Source organism: Saimiri boliviensis, chromosome 14 (genome assembly GCF_048565385.1).
Source record: "Saimiri boliviensis isolate mSaiBol1 chromosome 14, mSaiBol1.pri, whole genome shotgun sequence".
Classification (NCBI taxonomy): domain Eukaryota; kingdom Metazoa; phylum Chordata; class Mammalia; order Primates; family Cebidae; genus Saimiri; species Saimiri boliviensis.
The window spans coordinates 10,211,022-10,234,282 of record NC_133462.1 but is presented as its reverse complement, the minus strand read 5'-3'; the positions used below and the strand labels follow the sequence as shown (position 1 = coordinate 10,234,282).

Below are 23,261 nucleotides of genomic sequence, written 5' to 3'. Positions count from 1 at the left end.
TATTATTGCTGCTGCTGTTGTGATTCCCGTGTTAAGAAGAGAGACAGATTGGTGAGCGGCCCAACGCCAGAGGTGGAGGTGGAATTCGAACCACTGGACGCTGGAGCTCTCGCCCACCGGGCTAAGGCGTCCTCCTCACTCTCCACCAGGGGGCGCCAGAAACCGGGAGCCCGGTTGGGGGACCGGGACGGGGTGGGGGGGGGGAGGGAGGGCGCCTCGTCCCGCCCCTCTCTATCGTCCTCCCTCCTGTTCTCTCCGCTCCGGGCCCCACCCGGCTCAGACGGCTCCGGACGGGACTGCGAACACAGGCCGCTCCAAGGGCGCCTCGGATCCCCGCGGGACCCCCGCGCCCAGCCCGCTCAGCCCGCTGCAGCCGCCAGCGCGCCCCGTCGGTGAGTGCTCCCCGCACGGCAGCTGTGGCCTCCCGACCCCCGCCCGAGCCTGCCCTGGTTCCACGTGCATGATCCCTGCTCCCTGCCACCCTGTCCCGAGTCTCTAACGGTCTCCCCAGGTGTCCCCCGTCCCTTCCAGTCTGCACCAGTCCCCCTAATCTGTAACCATGTACCCCACTCCCCCAGTCCCCCCATCTTCCTACAGTCTTTCGCAGCCTCTCCCACTGCCTCAGTCTCCTCCATTTCCCCCAATGCCCCGCCCCACCCCCCGACACCCCTCCCTATCTCCTGGCTAGAGGAGATCCTCTCTGGGGTCTCCCTTCCCGCCGTCATCCCTATCGGTTAACTTGGTCCCCCCAGCCACTCAAGAGCCCCTGCCTGTCCTGCCTCCAACTCCATCAGCCACTGCCTTCAGCCACCACCAGGCATTCTCCCCAGCTCTCCCCGGGCCCATCCTGCCTGCGGCACCGCCCAGAGCGCTCTCCCTCTGCCCACGTCCCGGATCCTGCCTCTTTTCCACTCCTGCGACTCCTTCACGGACTCCTTCTCCTTCTGTGTCCCCCACCCTTTCACCACCCCTTTTAAAAGTCCCATGGTTTTATGGATTTTAGCATATTCGATTCACAGTTATTTTGATGCTCAAATTGCCCCATTTTGGGCCAGTGGGAGCCCCTGCAAGCTGGGTCCTCTGTCGCTGAAACATCCCCTATCCGCCTCGGAGCACTTCCTCAGGGTCTTACCCAGGCTCACTTGTTCTTCCCCGCCCCAGCCCTGGAGCCCACCATTTCTCCCAGGAGTCTCGGGTTCTTTTAGTGGGGAATGGTATTTAGAGACTCCAATCTGATGAAAAGTAGGTTCTTTGAAAAGATCTGTAAAATCATAAGCATAAACAGAGACCAATCATGTTTGAAAAAAAAAGAAAGAAAAGCCAAGACACACACCTATGACTCATACCAGGAATGAAAGAGGGGACATCACTACAGTCCCTATGGTGAATAAAAGGTTGGTAAGGGAGGGAAGATAGAGATCGAGGCCTTGGCGGCTGGGGGTGCCCACTGCTCCTTCCGCGTCAGATCTGTAGACCTGTGTTAGGATTTCGGTGTGCCTGGGTTTGAGGCCCAGCTTGAGCATCTTCTTTTTTTTCTTTTTTTCTTTTTTTTTTTTTTTTTTTCTGTCCCCAGGCTGGAGTGCAGTGGTGAGATTTCAGCTCACTGCAACCTCCACCTCCTGGGTTCAAATGATCCTCCTGCCTCAGCCTCCCCAGTAGCTGGGACTACAGGCGCTCACCACCACGCCCAGCTAATTTTTGTATTTTTAGTAGAGACAGGGTTTCGCCATGTTGGCCAGGCTGGTCTCAATCTCTTGATCTCGTGATCCACCCGCCTCGGCCTCCCAAAGTGCTGAGATTACAGGCATGAGCCACCCGCGCCAGGCCTGAGCATTTTCTAGCTAAGTGATTTTGAGTAGTTTATTCCTGTCTTCCTGAGCCTCCTTCGCCTTGTTAGAAAAGCAGGGATGATAATAGACCGACTTCACAGGGTTGTGAAGGTAAAGCGAGTCAGCACAGCCCCTGGCATGCAGTGCTCATAAATGTTGCATTATTTTTCTTGTTAATACCCAAGGGCCCTCATGCCCTGGGTGCACCCAGGCAACCTTCTCAGTGCCATTTCTCACCCCTCCTCTTTGTGCCGGTGTCTGGCTACCCACCCAGATGTTTCATGGCTCCCAACACATCAGGACTTCTCACGCCTCCAGGCCTTTGCACGCACCATCCTCTCTGCTTAAATCCTCTTGTCTTGCCTGCTCTTCATGGAGCAGCTCAAAAGTCAGCCTCGCCCTGAGTCACACTGGCCCTGTGGTCAGTTTCTCATGCCCTCTGGATGTCTGGCATATGTTCTGTCCTCACTGGGGGCTCTGGTTGAGTGGGGGATGATTTCTGGCTCATTTCTGGGTCCATGGTGCCTGAAGCATGGAGTGAGAGATTTCAGTGAACATGGGTCAGATGATGGAACGGAGAAGGGAGGAAGAAATGAATGAAGGGATTAAGGAATCATTTCTTCCGGCAGCTTCTGCATCCTTCGCCTGGTCCATCCTTCCACCACCACCATCCTTCTCTGACCGAATCTCCATCAGTCTCTCTCTTCCCCCAGCTGCTTCGCTATCACCTCCCTCTTTTTTTTTGAGACGGAGTCTCACTCTGTCGAGTGCAGTGGCGGGATCTCGGCTCACTGCAACCTCTGCCTCCTGAGTTCAAGCGATTCTCCTGCCTCCGCCTCCCAAGTAGCTGGGACTACAGGCGTGCGCCACCACGCCTGGCTCATTTTTTGTATTTTTAGTAGAGACAGTGTTTCACTGGTCAGGCTGGTCTCAAACTCCTGACCTCAGGTGGTCCGCCCGCCTTGGCCTCCCAAAGTGCTGGGATTACAGGTGTGAGCCACCGTGCTCAGCACTTTTTTTTTTTTTTTTTTTTTTAAGATGATGTCTTGCTCTGTAGCCCAGGCTGGAGTGCAGTGGTATGATCATAGCTCACTGCAGCCTTGAACTCCTGAGCTCAAGCAATGCTCCTGTCTCAGTCTCCCAAAGTGCTGGGACTACAGGCATGTACCACCATGCCCTGCTAATTATTTTTTTGGAGAGATGGTTGGTTGGCGGGGTGGGGGGGGGTCTCCCTATTTTACCCAGGCTGGTCTCAAACTGCTGACCTCAAGCGATCCTCCTGCCTCAGCCTCAGCCTCCCAAGATACTGGGATTGCAGGCATGAGCCATCACGCCTGGCCCAATTCCCATCCTCCTCCTGCTCCGTGCCATTTGTGACCACGAATATTTGTGCTCCTCCTCCTCCTCTGCCACCCGTCCTGCCACGCAGACATTCTACATCCAGTCCCCTTTCCTCCTCCTTGGCCGGGGCAGCCCAGGCTCATGCCCTCCCCTCGTCCCACAGGCAGCTCTTCACCTGCTGGTCTCTCCGTGAGCCCCGTGGGCAGGCGCAGCCACCATGTTCAGCTGGCTGAAGCGGGGCGGGGCCCGGGGCCAGCAGCCCGAGGCCATCCGCACGGTGACCTCGGCCCTCAAGGAGCTGTACCGCTCGAAGCTGCTGCCGCTGGAGGAGCACTACCGCTTCGGGGCCTTCCACTCGCCCGCCCTGGAGGACGCAGACTTCGACGGCAAGCCCATGGTGCTGGTGGCCGGCCAGTACAGCACGGGCAAGACCAGCTTCATCCAGTACCTGCTGGAGCAGGAGGTGCCCGGCTCCCGCGTGGGGCCTGAGCCCACCACCGACTGCTTCGTGGCCGTCATGCACGGGGACACCGAGGGCACCGTGCCCGGCAACGCTCTCGTCGTGGACCCAGACAAGCCCTTCCGCAAACTCAACCCCTTCGGAAACACCTTCCTCAACAGGTGCACCAGCCACGAGCCCAGGGCGCGCCCGTCCCCCTCCCTCCTTCCCTCCCTCCCTCCCTCCCTTCCTCCCTTCCCCCTCCCTTCCCTTCTCTTCCCTTCTCCTTCCCTCCCTCCCTCTTCCCCTCCCTCCCTCCCTTCCTTCCTTCTCTCCCTCCCTCCCCTTCCCCCTTCCCTTCCCTCCCTCCTTCCTACCCTTCCTTTTCCTCCCCTCCCTCCCTCCCTCCCTCCTTCCCTCCTTCCCTCCTTCCTCCCTTTCTTTCTTCCTTCTTTCCTTCCTTTGCCAGGCTGGTCTCAAACTCCGGGCCTCAGGTGATCCACCCTCCTTGGCCTCGCTAAGTGCTGGGATTACTGGTGAGCCGCTGCGCCCAGCCCTGGGGGTGCATCTTGCTGTCCCCCTTCTCTGTCCCCTCCCTGATGGTGTTTCCCTTCTTCTTCGCCCGACTCCCTTCTCTCTACCCAGTTCTCCCCAAGCCTCTCCGCTGTGTTCTCCAGGGGAGCGCTGGGGCTGGTGAAGTCAGCATGCCTGGGGCAAATCCCGGCCAGCCGGGCGGCCTCAGGCAAGCGAGTTGACCTCTTTGCCCCTCTTGTAGCCTCATCTGCAAAATGGGGATCAATCGCCTTGGCCAACGTGGTGAAACCTGTCTCCACCAAAAATACAAAAGATGAGCCGGGCATGGTGGTGGGCGTCTGTAGTCCCAGCTACTCAGGAGGCTGAGGCAGGAGAATCGCTTAAACCCAGGAGGCGGAGGTTGCGGTGAGCCGAGATCGCACCGTTGCACTCCAGCCTGGGTGACAAGAGCGAAACTGCATCTTAAAAAATACGTATATATAAAAAAACTGAACAGCACCTGGCACAGATGAAGTGCTCCCCGAACACGAGTTACGGCTGGTGATGGCTCTGAGGCAGTCCCGGCCTCCCCGTCTTTGCCGGAGTCTTTCTTTGCCTGTACAGGATGCTCTGCCACCGGGCCCGAGTCCCTCCTCACGCTTTCCCTCCTGTCCTTCCCTGCGCTGACCCCAACCCTCCCTCTGCCTCCAGGTTCATGTGTGCCCAGCTCCCCAACCAGGTCCTGGAGAGCATCAGCATCATCGACACCCCAGGCATCCTGTCGGGTGCCAAGCAGAGGGTGAGCCGAGGTGAGTGGGGCCAGACCCCGGGGTCTGAGGGAGGAGGGGCTGGGGGCCTAGACTCCTGGGTCTGAGGGAGGAGGGGCTGGTGTCTGGACTCCTGGGTCTGAGGGAGGAGGGCGGGGTCTCCGCCGGGATCTGGGCCTGTGTCCTCTGGCCCTGGCTGGCGGGGCAGCTGCCTGGAGCTAGTGGAAGCTGTGACTGCTCCGTGCTGGCTGGCGCTGATGGGTGGGGGAGGTGTGTGGGTGACCACGTGGTGGGGGTGGGCAGGGGCAGCGTGTCTGGGCAGTCGGTTAGAATGGGAAGGGAGAGGTGAAGAGGGACGGGGATTCCGAGGCAATGAGGCAGCAGTGCAGGGAGACACAGGCCTAGAGGCAAGGCAGCGCCCCGGCAGGGGAGGCTGGGCCCTGGACCTCCTGGCTCCGCGTCGGGGCCACAGATGGGGCTGAGAAGGGGAGGGGAATCTGGGTGGGGGCCAAGGCTGGGCCTGGAATTTATAAACAGCTGTGCGAGGAGGTGGGGGGGGTGGATTCCAGCATGGGCCTCCGGGTGCTGAGCCCCACCACTGTCCCCACCCAGCTCCGCATCTGTGTCCCCCACCCCCCACGGCCTTGGAGGCCCGGAACTGGGGCAAAGGAGGCGGCCATGCAGGGCAGAGGGGATGGGAGGCCCCAGCAAGGAGGCTGGCCTGGGGTGCGGCAGGGGCGCCGGGGGTGAGCGTGTCCCTGGCCGCCGTCCAGAGGCCCCACGGGAGAAAGGCAGGAGGCAGCTGCAGAAACCATTGGGAGGACGCGCTGCCTGCCAAGGGGTGGATCCTGGGGCTCCCACCGCAGGCCTGGGCCTGGGACGGCGGGACGGGCGGAAGCGGCTCTCTCAGCCAGGGCAGGGGTGCGGGCCGGGGGTGGTGGGGGGGGCATGGGGAGTGGGGAACGGGGTCTCCTTCCCTGGCCTTGAGGGCGGAGGAGGAGAGAATGTCCATCTGTCGGTGTGTATGTGTGTGTGACTTGCTGCGTATCTTGGGAAAGTATGTCATTGTGAGTGTACAGCGGGGTGTGGGGGTTCCCCGTGTTTGCGTGTAGCGGTGGACGTGCGTCACTGGAGCCATGGCTCTGAGACTGTGTGACTTCAAACTGTGCACATGCCTGTGTGTGTGTGTGTGTGTGTGTGTGTGTGTGTGTCTATAATTGTGGCTGGATGACTGTTCTGTTTGTTTTTTCGGCAGCCTCCCTCTGTCGCCCAGGGTGGAGTGCAGTGGTGCGATCTCTGCTCACTGCAACCTCCGCCTCCAAGTTTAAGTGATCCTTCTGTCTCAGGCTCCTGAGTAGGTGGGACTACAGGCATGTGCCACCACGCCCGGCTAATTTTTGTGTGTGTGTGTATATATATATATATATATATATATATATATATATATATATTAGTAGAGATGGGGTTTCATCATGTTGGCCAGGCTGGTCTGGAATTCCTGACCTCAGGCGATCCTCCTGTCTTGGCCTCCCAAAGCGCTGGGATTACGGGTGTGAGCCACCACACCCGGCCTGCTGGATGACTTTGTGTGACTCTGATGGGCTGTGTAGGACTATGAGAGACTTTGTGTAATTGTATGCAACTGATTCTGTCCCTATAAACTGTTATATTGTGAAGTGTGTGTGTGTGTGTGTGTGAGAGAAAGAGAAAGACAGAGACACATAAAAGGCATCTTTTGTCTATGTGGATAATTTAGAGTGTATCACTGTGGGTGTGCCTGTGTGAGATGGTCTGGGCATATATGTATGTCTGGGCTGTGTGTGACTTTGTGTGACTGCGCAGGGCAGGACAGGGCTGCGGGGATTTTGTTGGACTGTATGTGACTACCTGTGATTGTATCTCGGGATACTGTGTGCTCACTGCACACACTCACAGATGTTTGTGGTCACACAATCACAAAGATACTGTGAGATGCACACACAATCACAGACACAGACACCCGCAAGTACAGATAGTCACAGAGCACAGTTCACACCCACACAGACACAACCACACACGTATAGCCTCCCATACCCTCCCAGACCCAAAGGCACCCACAGACACAACCACACATAGTTACACAAAAGATATACTCCTGCACACACGCATTCTCACATACACAATGCCACACAGAAGCACACAGCAGTGCCCTGAGATACAATCATAGCAGTGGATGTGCATGATTGTGGCTCTGAGGGTGTGTGACTTCGAATTGTGTACATGCTTCTGTGTGTGTGTGTGCACGCGTACATCTGTGCAAGTCCCAGACTGTGAATACGGGTGTGTCTGGGAGCCTGCATCTTGTAGTAATTGGCTATATTTGTGTCCGGGTGTGTGCCACTGTGTGTGTGCGCATGTGAGCTCACGTGTGAGGCTGCCTCTTCATGTAAGATCTGCGAACACATGCGTGTGATTGTAGCATAGTAAATCCCTCCAATCTGGGCTCTGCTACTTTTATTTATTTATTTTCTGCTACTTTTAAACTGTGGGACCTTGGGCAAGCCACTTAACCGCTCTTTGCCTCAATTTTCTTATCTGCAAAATGAGAAAACATATAGGCCGGGCGTGGTGGCTCATGCCTGTAATCCCAGCACTTCGGCTGAGGCAGCCAGATCATCTGAGGTCAGGAGTTTGAGACCAGCCTGGCCAACATGGTGAAACCCTGTCTCTACTAAAAATACAAAAATTAGCCTGGCGTGGTGGCAAGTACCTGTAATCCCAGCTACTCAGGAGGCTGAAGCAGGAGACTCACTTGAATCTGCGAGGCGGAGGTTGTAGTGAGCTGACATCGCACCACTGCACTCCAGCCTGGGCAACAGAGTAAGACTCTGTCTCAAAAAACAAAAACCACAAGGGGAATGATAACACTGGTAGCCTCATAGTTGTCCTAAGGATTAAATTAGTTTAAAAACACACAAAGCACTTAGAACGGTATGTGTGCACACAGTAGGTGCTGTGGAAGTGCCGGCGATGCCCGTTTTTCTCTGGCGAGTGCCCTTGTGGACCCTTCCTGCCACGTCTCCCATCCCACACTGACTCAACCCCTCTCCGTCCTTCCCTCCCCGCCCCATGAGACACACTTTCCAAATCTGGGCCAGTGTGTGTGTTCGTGGAGACACCAGGAGGGAGAGGGGATCCAGCTGCTGTCCCTCCAGTGACCTGGCCCTTCCTCCCCGAAACAATGCCCCCCACCCCATCCCGCCCCTGAGACACCCTCAAGGAGGCTGCTTCCCCCCAGGAAGGATGGGCAAGATCACCAGCTCTCCAGAGGAGCATAGAGACCCAGGGGGCTCCTCTTCTGTCGCCTCTTACCTGTGTGTCTTGAGTAAGTCCCCTGACTTCTCTGTGCCTCAGTTTCCTCATCTGGAAAATGGGGTCAGAACAGCACCCACCTCCTGGGGTAGTCCTGAAGAGTCACTGAGTTCTATCTGGGGGGCTTGAAGTCGGTAATTCGGTACTTCCGGCGGCTCCCTCTTCTGCCGGTTAACTCTTTGCCCTCTGGGTCCACACTCTGCATTCCCTCATCCAGGAAGTCCTCCCTGACCCCCCAGGCTGGGAACTGGGTCAGGCACTGGCCCGGGGCTCCCACAGCTCCCTGGGTCCCCCTGCTCGTCCCAGCCTGATCACTCAGGGGCGAGGTCTCTGTCCCAGTGGGCTGAGAGCTGCAAGGACAGGGCCGGGACTGCCTCAGCCTCCACACACACGGCAGGGGGTGCAGGGGGTGCTTCCTGAGTGGATCCCCGCGGGTGACACCACCATGACTTGCTGAGCGCTTACTGTGCATCCAGCACTGTTTTTTTTTTAAAACACTTTCATTGAGGTTTAAGTAACGTGCCACAAAAGCTGAACCTTTTTTTTTTTTTTTTTTTTAAAGAGACAAGGTCTTGCTCTGGCACAAATTAGCATTTGCTATGGCAAGAGCCCAGCCGTCCAGCATGAACTCTAGTTGCTGGATCGTGGGGAGATCCAACAGGTCTTGGAGAGAGGAGTTGGGGTGATAGAGGCGTGTGGCAGGCTTGGGGCTTCCACAGAAGCACAGGGGGATCTCTCAGGAAACATGTCTGTATTTTTTTTCTTTTTTATAACATGTCTGTATTTTTAACAACCTACACATACATACTCAACCACTAATATCTTTCTAATGAATGAGCGAATGGAAAAATGAACACTCATGCCTGTAATCCCAACATTTTGGGAGGCAGAGACAGGAGGATCGCTTGAGCTCCAGAGTTTGAGAGCAGGCCGGGTAACATAGTGAGACCCCATCTCTACCAAAAAAAAAAAAAAAAAAAAAAAATTAGCCAGGTGTGGTGACGCACACCTGCAGTCCCAGCTACTGGGGAGGCTGAGGTGGGAGGATTGCCTGAGCTCTGGGAGGCGGTGTTTGCAGGGAGGCGTGATCCCACCATTGCACTCCAGCAAAAGAAAAAGGTGGATGGACAGGGTGTGGTGGCTCACACCTGTAATCCCAGCACTTTGGGAGGCCAAGGCTGGAAGATCACAAAGGTCAAGCGATTGAGACCATCCTGGCCAACATGGTGAAACCCTGTCTCTACTAAAAATACAAAAATTAGCCGGGTGTGGTGGTGCACACCTGTAATCCCAGCTACTCGGGAGGCTGAGGCCAGAGAATCACTTGAACCTGGGAGGCGGAGGTTGCAGTGAGCCGAGATCGCACCACTGCACTCCAGCCTGGCGACAGAGTGAGACTTCATCTCAAAAAAAAAAAAGAAAAAGAAAGAAAAAAAGCCAAGGTGGGGTGACTGCCCACTGTAGCCAGATGGCTTGAGGTGCTGGGGCCAGAGTGAGGGAGGAGATTCGAGGGTCTGGGAAGCCAGAGCAGCGGTACCCACTGAGGTCGTTGGCTCCTTTGCCCAGACAGGATTTGAACAGCTAACTACGTGAACATCTTTACAGTCCAATATGCAAGAGAATGGCTGGAGCGTGGGGGTCTGACTTCCGCCCCTGGCGCCCCTGTCTCCGCACTCCCTCCCAGGCTACGACTTCCCGGCCGTGCTGCGCTGGTTTGCCGAGCGCGTGGACCTCATCATCCTGCTCTTCGATGCGCACAAGCTGGAGATCTCCGACGAGTTCTCCGAGGCCATCGAAGCGCTGCGGGGCCACGAGGACAAGATCCGCGTGGTGCTCAACAAGGCCGACATGGTGGAGACGCAGCAGCTGATGCGCGTCTACGGCGCGCTCATGTGGGCGCTGGGCAAGGTGGTGGGCACGCCCGAGGTGCTGCGCGTCTACATCGGCTCCTTCTGGTCCCAGCCCCTCCTCGTGCCCGACAACCGGCGCCTCTTCGAGTTGGAGGAGCAGGATCTCTTCCGCGACATCCAGGGCCTGCCCCGGCACGCCGCCTTGCGCAAGCTCAACGACCTGGTGAAGAGGGCTCGGCTGGTGCGGGTGAGTCGTCCCGGGGGCTGGGCGCGCATTCTCGGAGGAGGGCGCCGGGGGAGCCCCAGCCTTTCCTCAGTCCTCGCCTACCAGTGCTGCGAGGCCCTCACTTACCAGTGCCCAGATCAGTTTTCTTGAAGTTGGGTCATTCTGCCGCGGAGCGGAGCGGGGAGGAGAAACTGCATGCAGGCTCCTTCCTCCGCCTCTCCATTTCTGTGTCAAATCCGTGCCTCCCTGGCTTCGCTGTTCTGACATTTCTTCTTTTCTTTCTTATTCTCCTTCTCCTCCCCCTCCTTCCTCTTGCTCTTCCCCCTTCCTCCTCCTCCTCCCTTCTTTCAATGCTCTCTCCCTTCCTCCCTCCTCCCTTTTTACCTTCCTTCCATCCTCTCCTTCCCTCTTCTTCCTTTTTTTTTTTAAAGATGGGGTCTTGCTCTGTTGCCCTGGCTGGAGTGCAATGATGCAATCACAGCTCACTACAGCCTTGAACTCCAGTGCTCAAGCGATCCTCCCTCCTCAGCCTGCCCCAAGTAGCTGGGACCACAGGCACATGCCACCACACCTAGCTAATTATTTATTTTTTTGTAGAGACGGGGTCTTGCTATGTTGCCTGGGCTGGTCTTGAACTCCTGCCCTCAAGTGATCCAGCCCCCTTTGGCCTTCCAAAGTGCTGGGATTACAGGCATGAGCTCTATTGAATTTTTGAGATTCCTATAAAATACAGACATACCAATACTCATTCTTCTTCCTTCCTTGTTTATTTTTTGATAATTTATAAGATTGTGGCTCAAAGGTTCCCAAGTTCATTGGTTTATTCCACAAATATTTCTTTTCTTCTTCTTTTTTTTTTTTTTTTTTTTGAGATGGACTTTCATTCTCGTTGCCCAGGCTGGAATGCAGTGGTGTGATCTTGGCTCACCGCTACCTCCACCTCTGGGGTTTGAGCCATTCTCCTGCCTCAGCCTCCCGAGTAGCTGGGATTACAGGCACACATGACCATGACTGGCTAATTTTGTATTTTTAGTAGAGATGGGGTTGCACCATGTTGGTCAGGCGGGTGGCCTGAGGTCCAACTCCCTACCTGAGGTGATCCGCCTGCCCTGGCCTCCCAAAGTGCAGGGATTACAGGCATGAGCCACTGTGCCCCACCCACAAATATTTCCTGAATGCTTTCTGTACACATGGTGCTGGAACTGCGGATGGAGGGAAGAGACGGGGGTTTGACCCTCCTGGGGCTCATCTTTTTTAAAATTTGTATTAATTGAGCTGGGTGTGGTGGTTCATGTAATCCCAGCCTTTGGGAGGCTGAGGTGGGCAGATCACCTGAGGTCAGGAGTTCAAGACCAGCCTGACCAATATCGTGAAACCCCGTCTCAAAAAAAAATTAATTTATTTTTAAGCTGGTCAAATTTAGCAGTGGGGGCAGGGGAGGCTGCATGCCAACTTTAGTGACACTCGAACTAGTAAGTTCTGATAACCGAGGCTGGGCACGGTGCCTCACGTCCGTCATCCCAGCACTGTGGGAGGATGGCTGGAGCCCAGGCACTGGAGACCAGCCTGGGCAACATAATGAGACCCCATCTCTATTTAAAAAAAAAAAAAAAACCGCCATGGTGGCTCATGCCTGTAATCCCAGCACTTTGGGAAGCCGAGGCAGGCAGATCACGAGGTCAGGAGATCAAGACCATCTAGGCCAACAAAACATACAAAAATTAGCCAGGTGTGGTGGCGGGCACCTGGAATCTCAGCTATTCAGGAGGCTGAGGCAGGGGATTCGCTTGAACCCGGGAAATGGAGGTTGCAGTGAACAGAGATCACGCCACTGCACTCCAGCCTGGGCGACAGTACAAGACTCTGTCTCAAAAAAAAAAAAAAAAAAAAAAAGATGAATTTATTCCATCTTAGGCGCTTCACACCACCTGTCTCCAGTGGCACCGTGACACCCCTGCGATGGTGGCCACAGGCCGTCCCCTTCCCTCACTGCCGTCTCTGTCCTCACCTCCCTTCCCTTCCCATCATCCCCTGCACTTCACAGGGTGGCCTCGGTCCTGCCCCAGGGCAGTGTGCTTGCTGGTCCCTCCTCCTGGAAGCCTCTTCTGCCTTCTTCCCCTCCCACCTGGCCATCCCCAAGGCTCACTCACTCCTCACCACTTTCAAGGCTCTGCTCAAATGCTCCCTTCTCAGGAAAGCTGTCCCTGCCTCCTTTGAATGAATATAACCCCCCACATGGGCCATTCTTTACCCCGACACTGTTGCTGTTTTCTTTTCTTTCTTTCTTTTTTTTTTTTTTTGAGACGTGGAGTCTCACTCTGTTGCCCAGGCTGGAGTGCAGTGGCACAATCTCGGCTCACTGCAACCTCTGCCTCCCAGGTTCAAGCGACTCTCCTGCCTCAGCCTCCTGAGTAGCTGAGATTACAGGTGCCCGCCACCACAGCCTGGCTAATTTTTTTTTTTTTTTTAAAGATGGGGTTTCACCATGTTGCTCAGGCTGATCTTGAACTCCCAACCTCAGGTGATCTGCCCGCCTCGGCCTCCCAGAGTGCTGGGATTACAGGCATGAGCCACCGCGCCCGGCCTAATGTTTGTATTTTTAGTAGAGATGGGGTTTCACCGTGTTGGTCAGGCTGGTCTCAAACTCCCGACTTCAGGTGATCCGCCCGCCTCGGCCTCCCACAGCGCTGGGATTACAGGGCTGAGCTACCTCGCCCTGCCAATCAGGGCTCTTGGAATATTTTCACTGATTTATCCCCAGCGCCTGGAACAGAAATGGTGCTCTGTAAATATTTATTGAATGAATGACATTGAACAAACAGTAGCACTGAACAAAATCTCCTCTATGCCTGGCCTGGTGTTGGGTGGTGCAGGGACACAGCAGTGACCACTGTGGTTCCAGCTCTGTCCTGCTCGGGCTCCCAGTCCTAATAACTAAGGCAGTTCCAGGGCTTTGTCCTGGCTGGGGCTCCTGGAGAGGAGACAGATCCATCCCCAGACAATGACGACACAGTGTGGTCAGAGCTGGGGCTGGGTAGCTGGGGGTGTCAGAGAGGGCTTCTTTGGAGGAGAAGGCATCTGAGGGAAGACAACAGTGTTGATCCCAGTGTAGACAGTATGCAGAACTCAATTAGAGGCTGAGGATGTGGTTGAGATCAGACCACAGGAGGTGGTGTGGGCTGTGTCAGGGAATCTGCGCTTTGTCTTAAGGGCACTAGGGAGCCACGGAAGGGTTCGGAGCAGGAAAAGGAGATAATTAGACTCAGGCTACCTTTTGGAGGGTGGATTCAAGGTACGTGAGTTTAGGGGACTCCTGACCAGGGAAAAGGCTGGAGGTTCCTGGATCAGGACAGGCCTTGGGGAGGGAGAGGAGAAAGGAGAGGGCCGGTTCCAGAATGATTTTGGAGGCCGAATTGAACATTCACAGGGGAGGCTGCCAGGGTGGAGGCAGGGCAGGAAGCTGGGCAGGCAGGGAGGCCCAGAAGGTTCTGGAGGGTGGGTGGAGGAGCCTGGGGTGTTGGTTTAAGGAGCAGGGAGAGTGGGTGAGTCAGAGTCCCCACCCCCACCCCAGGAATCCTCCTTCAAAGGGAGCGGCCCAGTGTGGACGGGGCTGCCACTCCTGGAACTTCGGAATTCACCTGGCGCTCCTCCGCCCACGGCGCTCTGGAGTGTCCGTCTCTCTTTTTCTGTCTCTCTATCAGTCCTCTTTCTGCCTCTCTCTCAATCTCTTTCTTCTCCATTTTTACCTTCTCTTTTATCCTAACTCCCTTTCCTTCTCTCTCTCACCCTCTCCGCCGCCTCCTGTCTCTCCATCTCTCCCCCCCCAACCCCCCCCCGCCCCGCCTTCCTCCTGATCTGGCTCAGATTTCCCCAGGTTCGTTCCTGCGGGTCCCTTGGGGGGATCTGGAGCCCAGGGCCCAGGGACAGAGGGGCGGGGCCGGGCCAGACACCTGGTGCCCCCGCCAGGCTGGAGGCGGCTCCGGAAACCCAGACAAACCCCGGTGTCAGGGACCCAGCCCCGGCCCAGGCCGCCCTCCCACCTTATCTCTTCCTGGCACCTTCCCCTGCTTCCTCTCTGGAAAAGCCATTCAGCGCCCTCCCGCCTCCCCACCTCTGGTCCCCGTGGAGCCGCCCTTCGGCCCTGCCCCCTGGCCCCATTGGTCCGCTCTGGCAGGTCCCGCCTCCAGCCCGGCCACACCCTTGCCGTGATTGGTCCCTCCGACCCGTAGGCACTTCCTCCCCCTCTTCCTGCAGGGTCATCCGTGGCTCCCCAGTGCCGCTCAGGACACAGGAGACTGGCATTCAGGGTCTGCTGTGACCAAGGCCCGCTGCCCCTCCCCTCACCTCTGCTCCTCACGTACGAGTCTGCCACACTTGGTCGCCACCAACAATAGCCCCACTATTAACTTCCCCTCGTGCGCTCCTTCAAAGCTACCAGGCCCTCTGGGACTCTCTGGGAAGAGGTAATCGCCCTCCTCCCAGTGCCTCAGTTTCCCCGTCTGTACGATGGAGGGTGTGGACGACTCCTCTGGCTCTAAGTCCTTTGGTTGAAGTGATAGCTGCTAGAAGGGGCGACTTTTTTGACGCCAAGGCCAAGATCTTGGAAGGGTAAGATTCTAAAGAGGCCAAGATGCCCTGAACCGTCAGACCAAACTCCCCGCAGTGGCCGAGCGCATGCGGCACTCTACTAGACTCTGGAGCTACAGCAGGGAACAAAGATAAATTCCTTTTCTTGTGGAGTTATTTTTTTAGTGGGGAAGCAGACATTGAGTAAATCAATGGTTATAAAGAAAAATGAAGCAGAGGAAAGGGGGGCTGGCAAGGGACTATTTTAAGGTGGTCTGAAGGAGAGGAAGGGGTGAGCCAAGTGGCGACTGGGTGGAAGAACAGTGCATGCAGCGAGAACAGCATGTGCAAAGGCCCTGGGGCAGCCATGTGCTTGATGTGTTCGAACTGAGAGCCCAGCGGGCTGGAGATGGCAGTGGTGGACAGTGGAGGAGATGAGGATTTAGAACCAGCCAGGGGACACCAGCATTCTCAGAATTCTAAATCTGTGATTCTTTAAAAGTTTTTTTTTTGAGCTAGAGTCTTGCTCTGTTGCCCAGGCTGGAGTACAGTGGTGTGATCTCAGCTCACTGCAACCTCCGCCTCCCGAGTTCAAGCGATTCTTCTGCCTCAGCCTCTTGAGTAGCTGGGACTGCAGGCATGCACCACCACGCCCAGCTAATTTTTGTATTTTTAGTAGAGATGGGGTTTTACCATGTTGGCCAGGCTGGTCTCGAATTCCTGACCTCAGGTGATCCACCCACCTTTGCTTCCCAAAGGGCTGGGATTACAGCCGTGAGCCACTGTGCCTGGCCCACAATCTTAAATTATTGAAAAATAAACAAATAGGTCAGAATAATGAATATTGGTATGTCTATACTTTATAGGAAGCTCAAAAATTAAATATTGCTCGGCCTCCCAAAGTGCTGAGATTACAGGCGTTAGCCACCGAACTCAGCTCCAGCAACCTGCGTTTTAACAAGCACCCCCCGGGCGGACCTTGACGCAGGCTCAGGTAGGCCCTCTTCCCGCAGGTTCACGCTTACATCATCAGCTACCTGAAGAAGGAGATGCCCTCTGTGTTTGGGAAGGAGAACAAGAAGAAGCAGCTGATCCTCAAGCTGCCCGTCATCTTTGCTAAGATTCAGCTGGAGCATCACATCTCCCCCGGGGACTTCCCTGATTGCCAGAAAATGCAGGTGGGAAGCTGCCCTGGAGCGGGTAGTGGAGGGCGGTGATGAGAAGGTTGGCTTCTGGAAGCTCTGAGATGAGACCTCAAAAGCTGGAGGGATGGATGGCAGGTTCTGGAAAGCACCTCCCTCAAATAGTTCTGTGGGAGCATGGTTTTATGAGTCAGGCTAGGGGAGTGAAGAGAAAACCCAAAATAACAGTGGCTGAATTAAGGTGGAGGCTTTTTTCTTGCTTTCCTCCATAAAAGTCTCAGAAAGTGGTCCAGGACTGTTTTGGTGCTTTACAGAGCCAGGGATCTAGTCCACTTCTGTCTTATTTGTCTTCCATGCCTGGCCTCCAGGCCCAAGGAACCTCATGGTACAAAAGGGCTGTCAATGCTCCAGCCATTGTGTCTGCATTCCAGCCAGCAAGAAGTTGGGAAGGGGAAGAAAATGTACAGTCTCTCTCTCTCTCTTTTTTTTTTTTGAGACAGAGTTTTGCTCTTGTTACCTAGGCTGGAATGCAATGGCGTGATCTCGGCTCATCGCAACCACCACCTCCTGGGTTCAGGCAATTCTCCTGCTTCAGCCTCCTGAGTAGCTGGGATTACAGGCACGCACCACCATGCCCAGCTAATGTTTTGTATTTTCAGTAGAGACGGGGTTTCACCATGTTGACCAGGATGGTCTCGATCTCTTGACCTCGTGATCCACCCGCCTCGGCCTCCCAAAGTGCTGGGATTACAGGCTTGAGCCACCGCGCCCGGCCCTTTTTTTTTTTTTCAGTCTCTTTTTTTTGAGACAAAGTCTCGTTCTGTCACTCAGTCTAGAGTGCAGTGGCACGATCTTGGCTCACTGCAGCCTCCTCCTCCCAGGTTCAAGCTATTCCACTGCCTCAGTCTCGTGAGTAGCTGGGATTACAGGTGAGCGCCACCACATCCAGCTAATTTTTGTATTTTTAGTAGCAATAGGGTTTCACCATGTTGGCCAGACAGGTCTTGAACTCCCCACCTACTAATCCGCCCACCTCGGCCTCTCAAAGTGCTGGGATTACAGGCGTAAGCCACTGCGCCCAGCCCAAAAGGTCTCTTTAAGAACACTTTCTGTTTATTTTCATTTATTTATTTTTAGAGACTTAAATATTTCTATTTGCACAGCGGCTCACGCCTGTAATCCCAGCACCGTGGGAGGCTGAGCAGACGGATCGCCTGAGGTCAGGAGTCACTTTGTGCTAGAGCAGCTGGAGGGGTGGGCTCGTTGCCATGCTGCTTCTCACACGGGCAACTCTAAGTTGCCTGCAAAAGGTGGATTCCGGCTGATCAGGACTCTGAAGGGGTGGGGCTCCTAGGTTGCAGCCTGGATGCCCTGGCAGCAAGGGCATGACCTAGTCCAGGTGCTGAGGCCAGCACGGGTTACACCTGCGGCTTCTACTGTCCGCCTGTGCAATATGGCAGCCATTAGCCACGTGGGCTTACTTACATTCGTTCAAATAAGTAAAATACAGGCCAGATGCAGCGGCTCACTCCTATAATCCCAGCACTTTGGGAGGCTGAGATAGGAGGATCACCTGAGGTCAGGAGTTCGAAACCAGCCTGGTCAACATGGCGAAACTCCATCTCTAGTAAAAATGCAAAATTAGCCGGGCGTGGTGGCGGGTACCTATAATCTCAGATACTCTCAAGGTTGAGGCAGGAGAATCACTTGAACCTGGGAGGTGGAGGTTGCAGTGAGCAACCTCTGCGTGGGGAGGGGGTGGTCCCAGGAAGCCCTGATAATCTGATCATTCCAAACCTCACCTCCGAATCCCGCAGCCAGTGCTCAGCCCTTGCTGCGTGGCACAGTGGCACAGTGGCAGGAATTGAGCTTTCTTAACTTTGCTTTTTGTTTGTTTGTTTGTTTGTTTGTTTTGAGACGGAGTTTCTCTCTTGTTACCCAGGCTGGAGTGCAATGGCGCCATCTCGGCTCACCGCAACCTCCGCCTCCTGGGCTCAGGCAATTCTCCTGCCTCAGCCTCCTGAGTAGCTGGGACTACAGGCACGTGCCACCATGCCCAGCTAATTTTTTGTATTTTTAGTATAGACGGGGTTTCACCATGTTGACCAGGATGGTCTCGATCTCTCGACCTCGTGATCCACCCGCCTCGGCCTCCCAAAGTGCTGGGATTACAGGCTTGAGCCACCGCGCCCGGCCTTAACTTTGCTTTTTACTCCCCTCTCCCTGCCTTTTTTTTTTTTTTTTTTTGAGACAAACTCTTGCCCTGTCACCCAGGCTGGAATGCAGAGGTGCTATCTTGGCTCACTGCAACCTCCACCTCCCGAGGTTCAAGTGATTCTCCTGCCTCAGCTTCCTAAAGTAGTTGGGACTGCAGGCATGCACCACTAAGCCTGGCTAATTTAAATTTTTTTTTTTAATTTAGAAATAGGGTTTTGAGGCTGGGCGCAGAGGCTCATGTCTGTAATCACAGCACTTTGGGAAGCTGAGGTGGGCAGATTGCGTGAGGTCAGGAGTTCGAGACCAGCTTGGCCAGCATGGTGAAACCCCATCTCTACTAAAAATATGAAAATTAGCTTGGTGTGGTGGCAGGTGCCTGTAATCCCAGCTACTGGGGAGGCTGAGGCAGGAGAATTGCTTGAACCCTGGAGACGGAGGTTGCAGTGCGCTGAGATCACGCCATTGCACTCCAGCCTGGGCAACAGAGAGAGACTAATCTCAAAAAAAAAAAAAAAAAGGCGGGGGGGGAAAGAAATAGGGTTTTGCCATGTTGCCCAGGCTGGTCCTGTACTCCTGGGCTCAAGTGATTCTCCCACCTCAGTCTCCAAAAGTGCTGGGATTACAGGTGTGAGCCACTAACACGTGCCGAGTTTGTTTTAACTTTCACTGTTGGGCATGCTGGCGGGGCAGCTGGAGTTGGGTAGAGGGCAGTTAGGGTCCTGGGATGCTCGGAGAAGGTCATACCTCATGTGAAAATATGGAAACCTTTCTCTGCCAGCTGGCAAAGGGCACTGCTCTCACTCCTCAGAGGGGCCCAGCCTTCCCACCCTTCAGTAATTCTGGGCTGCAGGAGAAAGCCTCTGGGACCTTGTTGCCCACGTGTCTTCTGAGTGGTGGATGCCGGGGCGGAACAGGTTGTTAGATATTCCAGCACTTCTGCACGTGTCAGTAAAGATCTGCTAAGCTGGCCAGGGGCAGTGGCTCACCCTGCAATCCCAGCACTTTGGGAGGCCAAGGTGGGAGGACCGCTTGAGCCCAGGAGTTTGAGACCAGCCTGGGCAACATATCGAGACCCTGTCTCTATGAATAACTAAACACTTAGCTGGGTATGGTGGTGTGTGCCTGTGGTCCCAGCTACTTGGGAGAGTCTAGCCTGGGTGACAGAGTGAGACCCTGTCAAAAAAACAAAACGAAACAAAACAAAACAAAAAACAGGCCTGCCACGGTGGCTTATGCTTATAATCCCAGCACTTTGGGAGGTGTGAGAATCGACTGAGGTCAGGAGTTCAAGACCAGCCTGGCCAACATGGTGAAACCCTGTCTCTACTAAAATTATAAACATTAGGCCAGGCGTGGTGGCTCATGCCTGTAATCCCAGCACTTTGGGAGGCCGAGGCGGGTGGATCACCTGAGGTCAGGAGTTCGAGACCAGCCTGACCAACGTGGAAAAATCCCGTCTCTACTAAAAATACAAAATTAGCCGGGCGTGGTGGTACATGCCTGTAGTCCCAGCTACTTGGGAGGCTGACGCAGGAGAATCACTTGAACCTGGAAGGCGGAGGTTGCAGTGAGCCAAGATCACACCAGTGCACTCCAGGCTGGGCAACAAAGCAAGACTCTGTCTCAAAAGAAACAAACAAGGCCGGGCGCGGTGGCTCAAGCCTGTAATCCCAGCACTTTGGGAGGCCGAGGCGGGTGGATCACAAGGTCGAGAGATCGAGACCAACCTGGTCAACATGGTGAAACCCCGTCTCTACTAAAAATACAAAATTAGCTGGGCATGGTGGCGCGTGCCTGTAATCCCAGCTACTCAGGAGGCTGAGGCAGGAGAATTGCCTGAACCCAGGAGGCGGAGGTTGCGGTGAGCCGAGATCGCGCCATTGCACTCCAGCCTGGGTAACAAGAGTGAAACTCTGTCTCAAAACAAACAAACAAACAAACAAACAACGACAACAACAACCCACAGCAGCTGCCCCCCACCCCGAGCTTCCCCAGTGTCCTGGTTCCACCTTGCAGCTCGAGGGCCTCAGGGAGGACACTGCCTGAATTCTGGGTGCCCCTGTCCCCCACCACAGGAGCTGCTGATGGCACATGACTTCACCAAGTTTCACTCGCTGAAGCCAAAGCTGCTGGAGGCGCTGGATGAGATGCTGACACACGACATCGCCAAGCTGATGCCCCTGCTGCGGCAGGAGGAGCTGGAGAGCATGGAGGTGGGCGTGCAGGGGGGCGCTTTTGAGGGCACCCACATGGGCCCGTTCGTGGAGCGGGGGCCCGACGAGGCCATGGAGGACGGCGAGGAGGGCTCGGACGACGAGGCCGAGTGGGTGGTCACCAAGGATAAGTCCAAGTACGACGAGATCTTCTACAACCTGGCGCCTGCCGATGGCAAGCTGAGCGGCTCCAAGGCCAAGACCTGGATGGTGGGGACCAAGCTCCCCAACTCGGTGCTGGGGCGCATCTGGAAGCTGAGTGATGTCGACCGGGACGGCATGCTGGATGACGAGGAGTTCGCGCTGGCCAGCCACCTCATCGAGGCGAAGCTGGAGGGCCACGGGCTGCCCACCAACCTGCCCCGTCGCCTAGTGCCACCCTCCAAGCGGCGCCACAAAGGCTCTGCTGAGTGAGCTGGTGCACACCCCCCATGGCCCCGCTGTGGCTCCCCAGCTCCAGTTGGCTGCACGCACACCCCCGCCCTGGCTCACACATGCCCTCCCTGCCCTCCCTGCCCAGCTCTAAGGACCGGGGGGGTCTCCCTCCCCACTATTGCCAGGCACCCCGGTGGAAGCATTTAGAGGGGACCACGGGAGGGACAAGACTTCTCTGTCCGCCCCTCACACCTCCAGCCTCACGTTCACTTAGGCACATCACACAGACACTAGCACACGCAGGCATCCCTTCATCCATTAGTCATTCAGATATTTATTGAGCACCTATTATGTGCCCAGCCCTGTTCTAGGCACCGGGCATTACCATAGAGAACAAAATAGACAAATACATGTGCCCTTGTGGAAGCCGACTTTCCCAGGAGAGGGCGCCTACACCATCACAAAAACACACACTCATTCCTAGCAGGACCCCAGTCCCTCCCCTGGGGGAGCAGCCCCGTGGTTGAAATGACTAACAGATAAACAGACCCCTTTCTGCTCCACTTCCTTCTGCCCAGCCAGGCAAGAAGCCCAACCCATTCCATCACATCCTCAGGTCTCGGGACCATAGGGGGCTCAGAGGGGAGACACAGCCTCCTGTTTCCTCAGATGGGCCTCTCCGAAGCCCCTCCCCTTGCTTGGGGAAAGCCCCCAATTCTGTCCACACCCATTTCTTTTCTATTTCTTTTTTTTGAGAGGGAGTCTCGAACTATCACCCAGGCTGTAGTGCAGTGCTGCGTTCTTGGCTAACTGTAACCTCTGCCTCTTGAGTTCAAACAGTTCTGCCTCAGCCTCCCAAGTAGCTGGGATTACAAGTGTTTGCTATTTTTTTTTTTTTTTTGGTAGAGATGGGGTTTCATCATGTTGACCAGGCTGGTCTTGAACTCCTGACCTCAGGTTATCCGCCCTCCTTGACCTTTCAAAGTGCTGGGATTACAGACACAGAGCCACTGTGCCCAGCCCACACCCATTTATTATTATTATTATTATTATATTTTTTAAAAGACGGGGTTTCACCATGTTGGCCAGGCTGATCTTGAACTCCTGACCTCAGGTGATCTGCCCGCCTTGGCCTCCAAAGTGCTTGGATTACAGGCATGAGCCACCACGCCCAGCCTATGTTTATTATTTATTATTTTTATTTTTGAGATGGAGTCTTACTTTGCCACCCAGGCTGGAGTGCAGTGGTGAGATCTTGGCTCACTGCAACCTCCTCCTCCTGGTTTAAGTCATTCTTGTGCCTCAGCCTCCCAAGTGGCTGGGACTCCAGGCACTAGTCACCACCCTGGCTAATTTTTGTATTTTTAGTAGAGACGGGGTTTCACCATGTTGGCCAGGCTGGTCTCGAACTCCTGACCTCAGGTAATTCATCCGCCTCATTCTCCCAAAGTGCTGGGATTACAGACATGAGCCACTGCGCCGGGCTTCACACCCATTTCTTTAAAAAGGATCCTACAGCAGGCAGAAAAGCCCCTTCCATCCCAGCTGTACCCCGTTGGAGGTATTTCCGTCCTCCACCCACGTGTTCGTGGCCCCTGGCCCCCTGGAAACCTCGCACAGCTGGTGGTCTGGACTTACGGATTGCTGGGCCACCGCCTATCTGCCCCCCCCACCCCATCCCGCCAGTTCATATTTAAGTGGAGCCCCTACCAGATAGAAAGGCCACGGGGCTTTATTTTAGTCTAGTTTTCAGGGATGTTGTGGGCGAGGGAGGGGGTTTCTTGGTGCTACAGCCCTCTCCCCACTCCTAAAGGGACCCCGACGTTCTTTGCTGTCTTCACCACGTATTAGTGCTTGACCCTGGCAGGGGACCCCATGGAACAGATGGTGAAGAGTAAAATACATGGAGGCGACGCCCCCTTCAGGATGCTCGCTGGGATTCCCACGCCCACTATTGTCCCCCCACCCCGTGGCTGGGAGGGGCCTCTGAACTGAACAGTGTCCAGAAAGCGAATAAAACCAAGGCTTCTTCCCAAGTGGCAGGCTGGCTGGCGTGGGACAGGGATCGCCCGTCCTTCCCCTGGGAAGGAGAGACCTGGGCAGGATTTGGGGTAGGGGGGAGGCCCCCTTCCGTGCTCTCCGGGGCGGGATGGAGTCCGTGAATCAGTGCAGCGAGGCCTGGTGACTCAGGCCTGGGCTGGGGGCCAGACCGGCATATTTTCCGAAGAAAAGTGACTCTGGGGCCCTCCCCGCGGGACATCCCTCCCTCCCACCTCCCGCGGCGGGGGCCTGGGAACCAAGCCCTGGGGCGCGCAAGATGTGTGTGTGTGTTCGGGCACGAAGTGCTCCACCAGCCCCTCCCTTCCCCGCTGCCCTGCCCAGCACCGTGCCCTTGCACAACCTCGGTACACAACTCCAGACGCGTTACGCCA

The 23,261-nt window shown here is 55.5% G+C and overlaps 1 protein-coding gene across 1 annotated transcript; it reads left to right on the top strand.

Annotated features, from left to right (window-relative positions):
* Positions 1-254: 254 nt before the first annotated feature.
* On the top strand, positions 255-22,865 carry EHD2 (EH domain containing 2). Its single transcript, XM_003940293.4, has 6 exons — positions 255-392; positions 3,334-3,791; positions 4,834-4,931; positions 9,925-10,337; positions 15,896-16,060; positions 20,317-22,865. Exons 2-6 carry the CDS (start codon positions 3,388-3,390, stop codon positions 20,866-20,868), a joined length of 1,632 nt encoding a protein of 543 aa, XP_003940342.1. The 5' UTR covers positions 255-392; positions 3,334-3,387; the 3' UTR covers positions 20,869-22,865.
* The last annotated feature ends 396 nt before the right edge of the window (positions 22,866-23,261 follow it).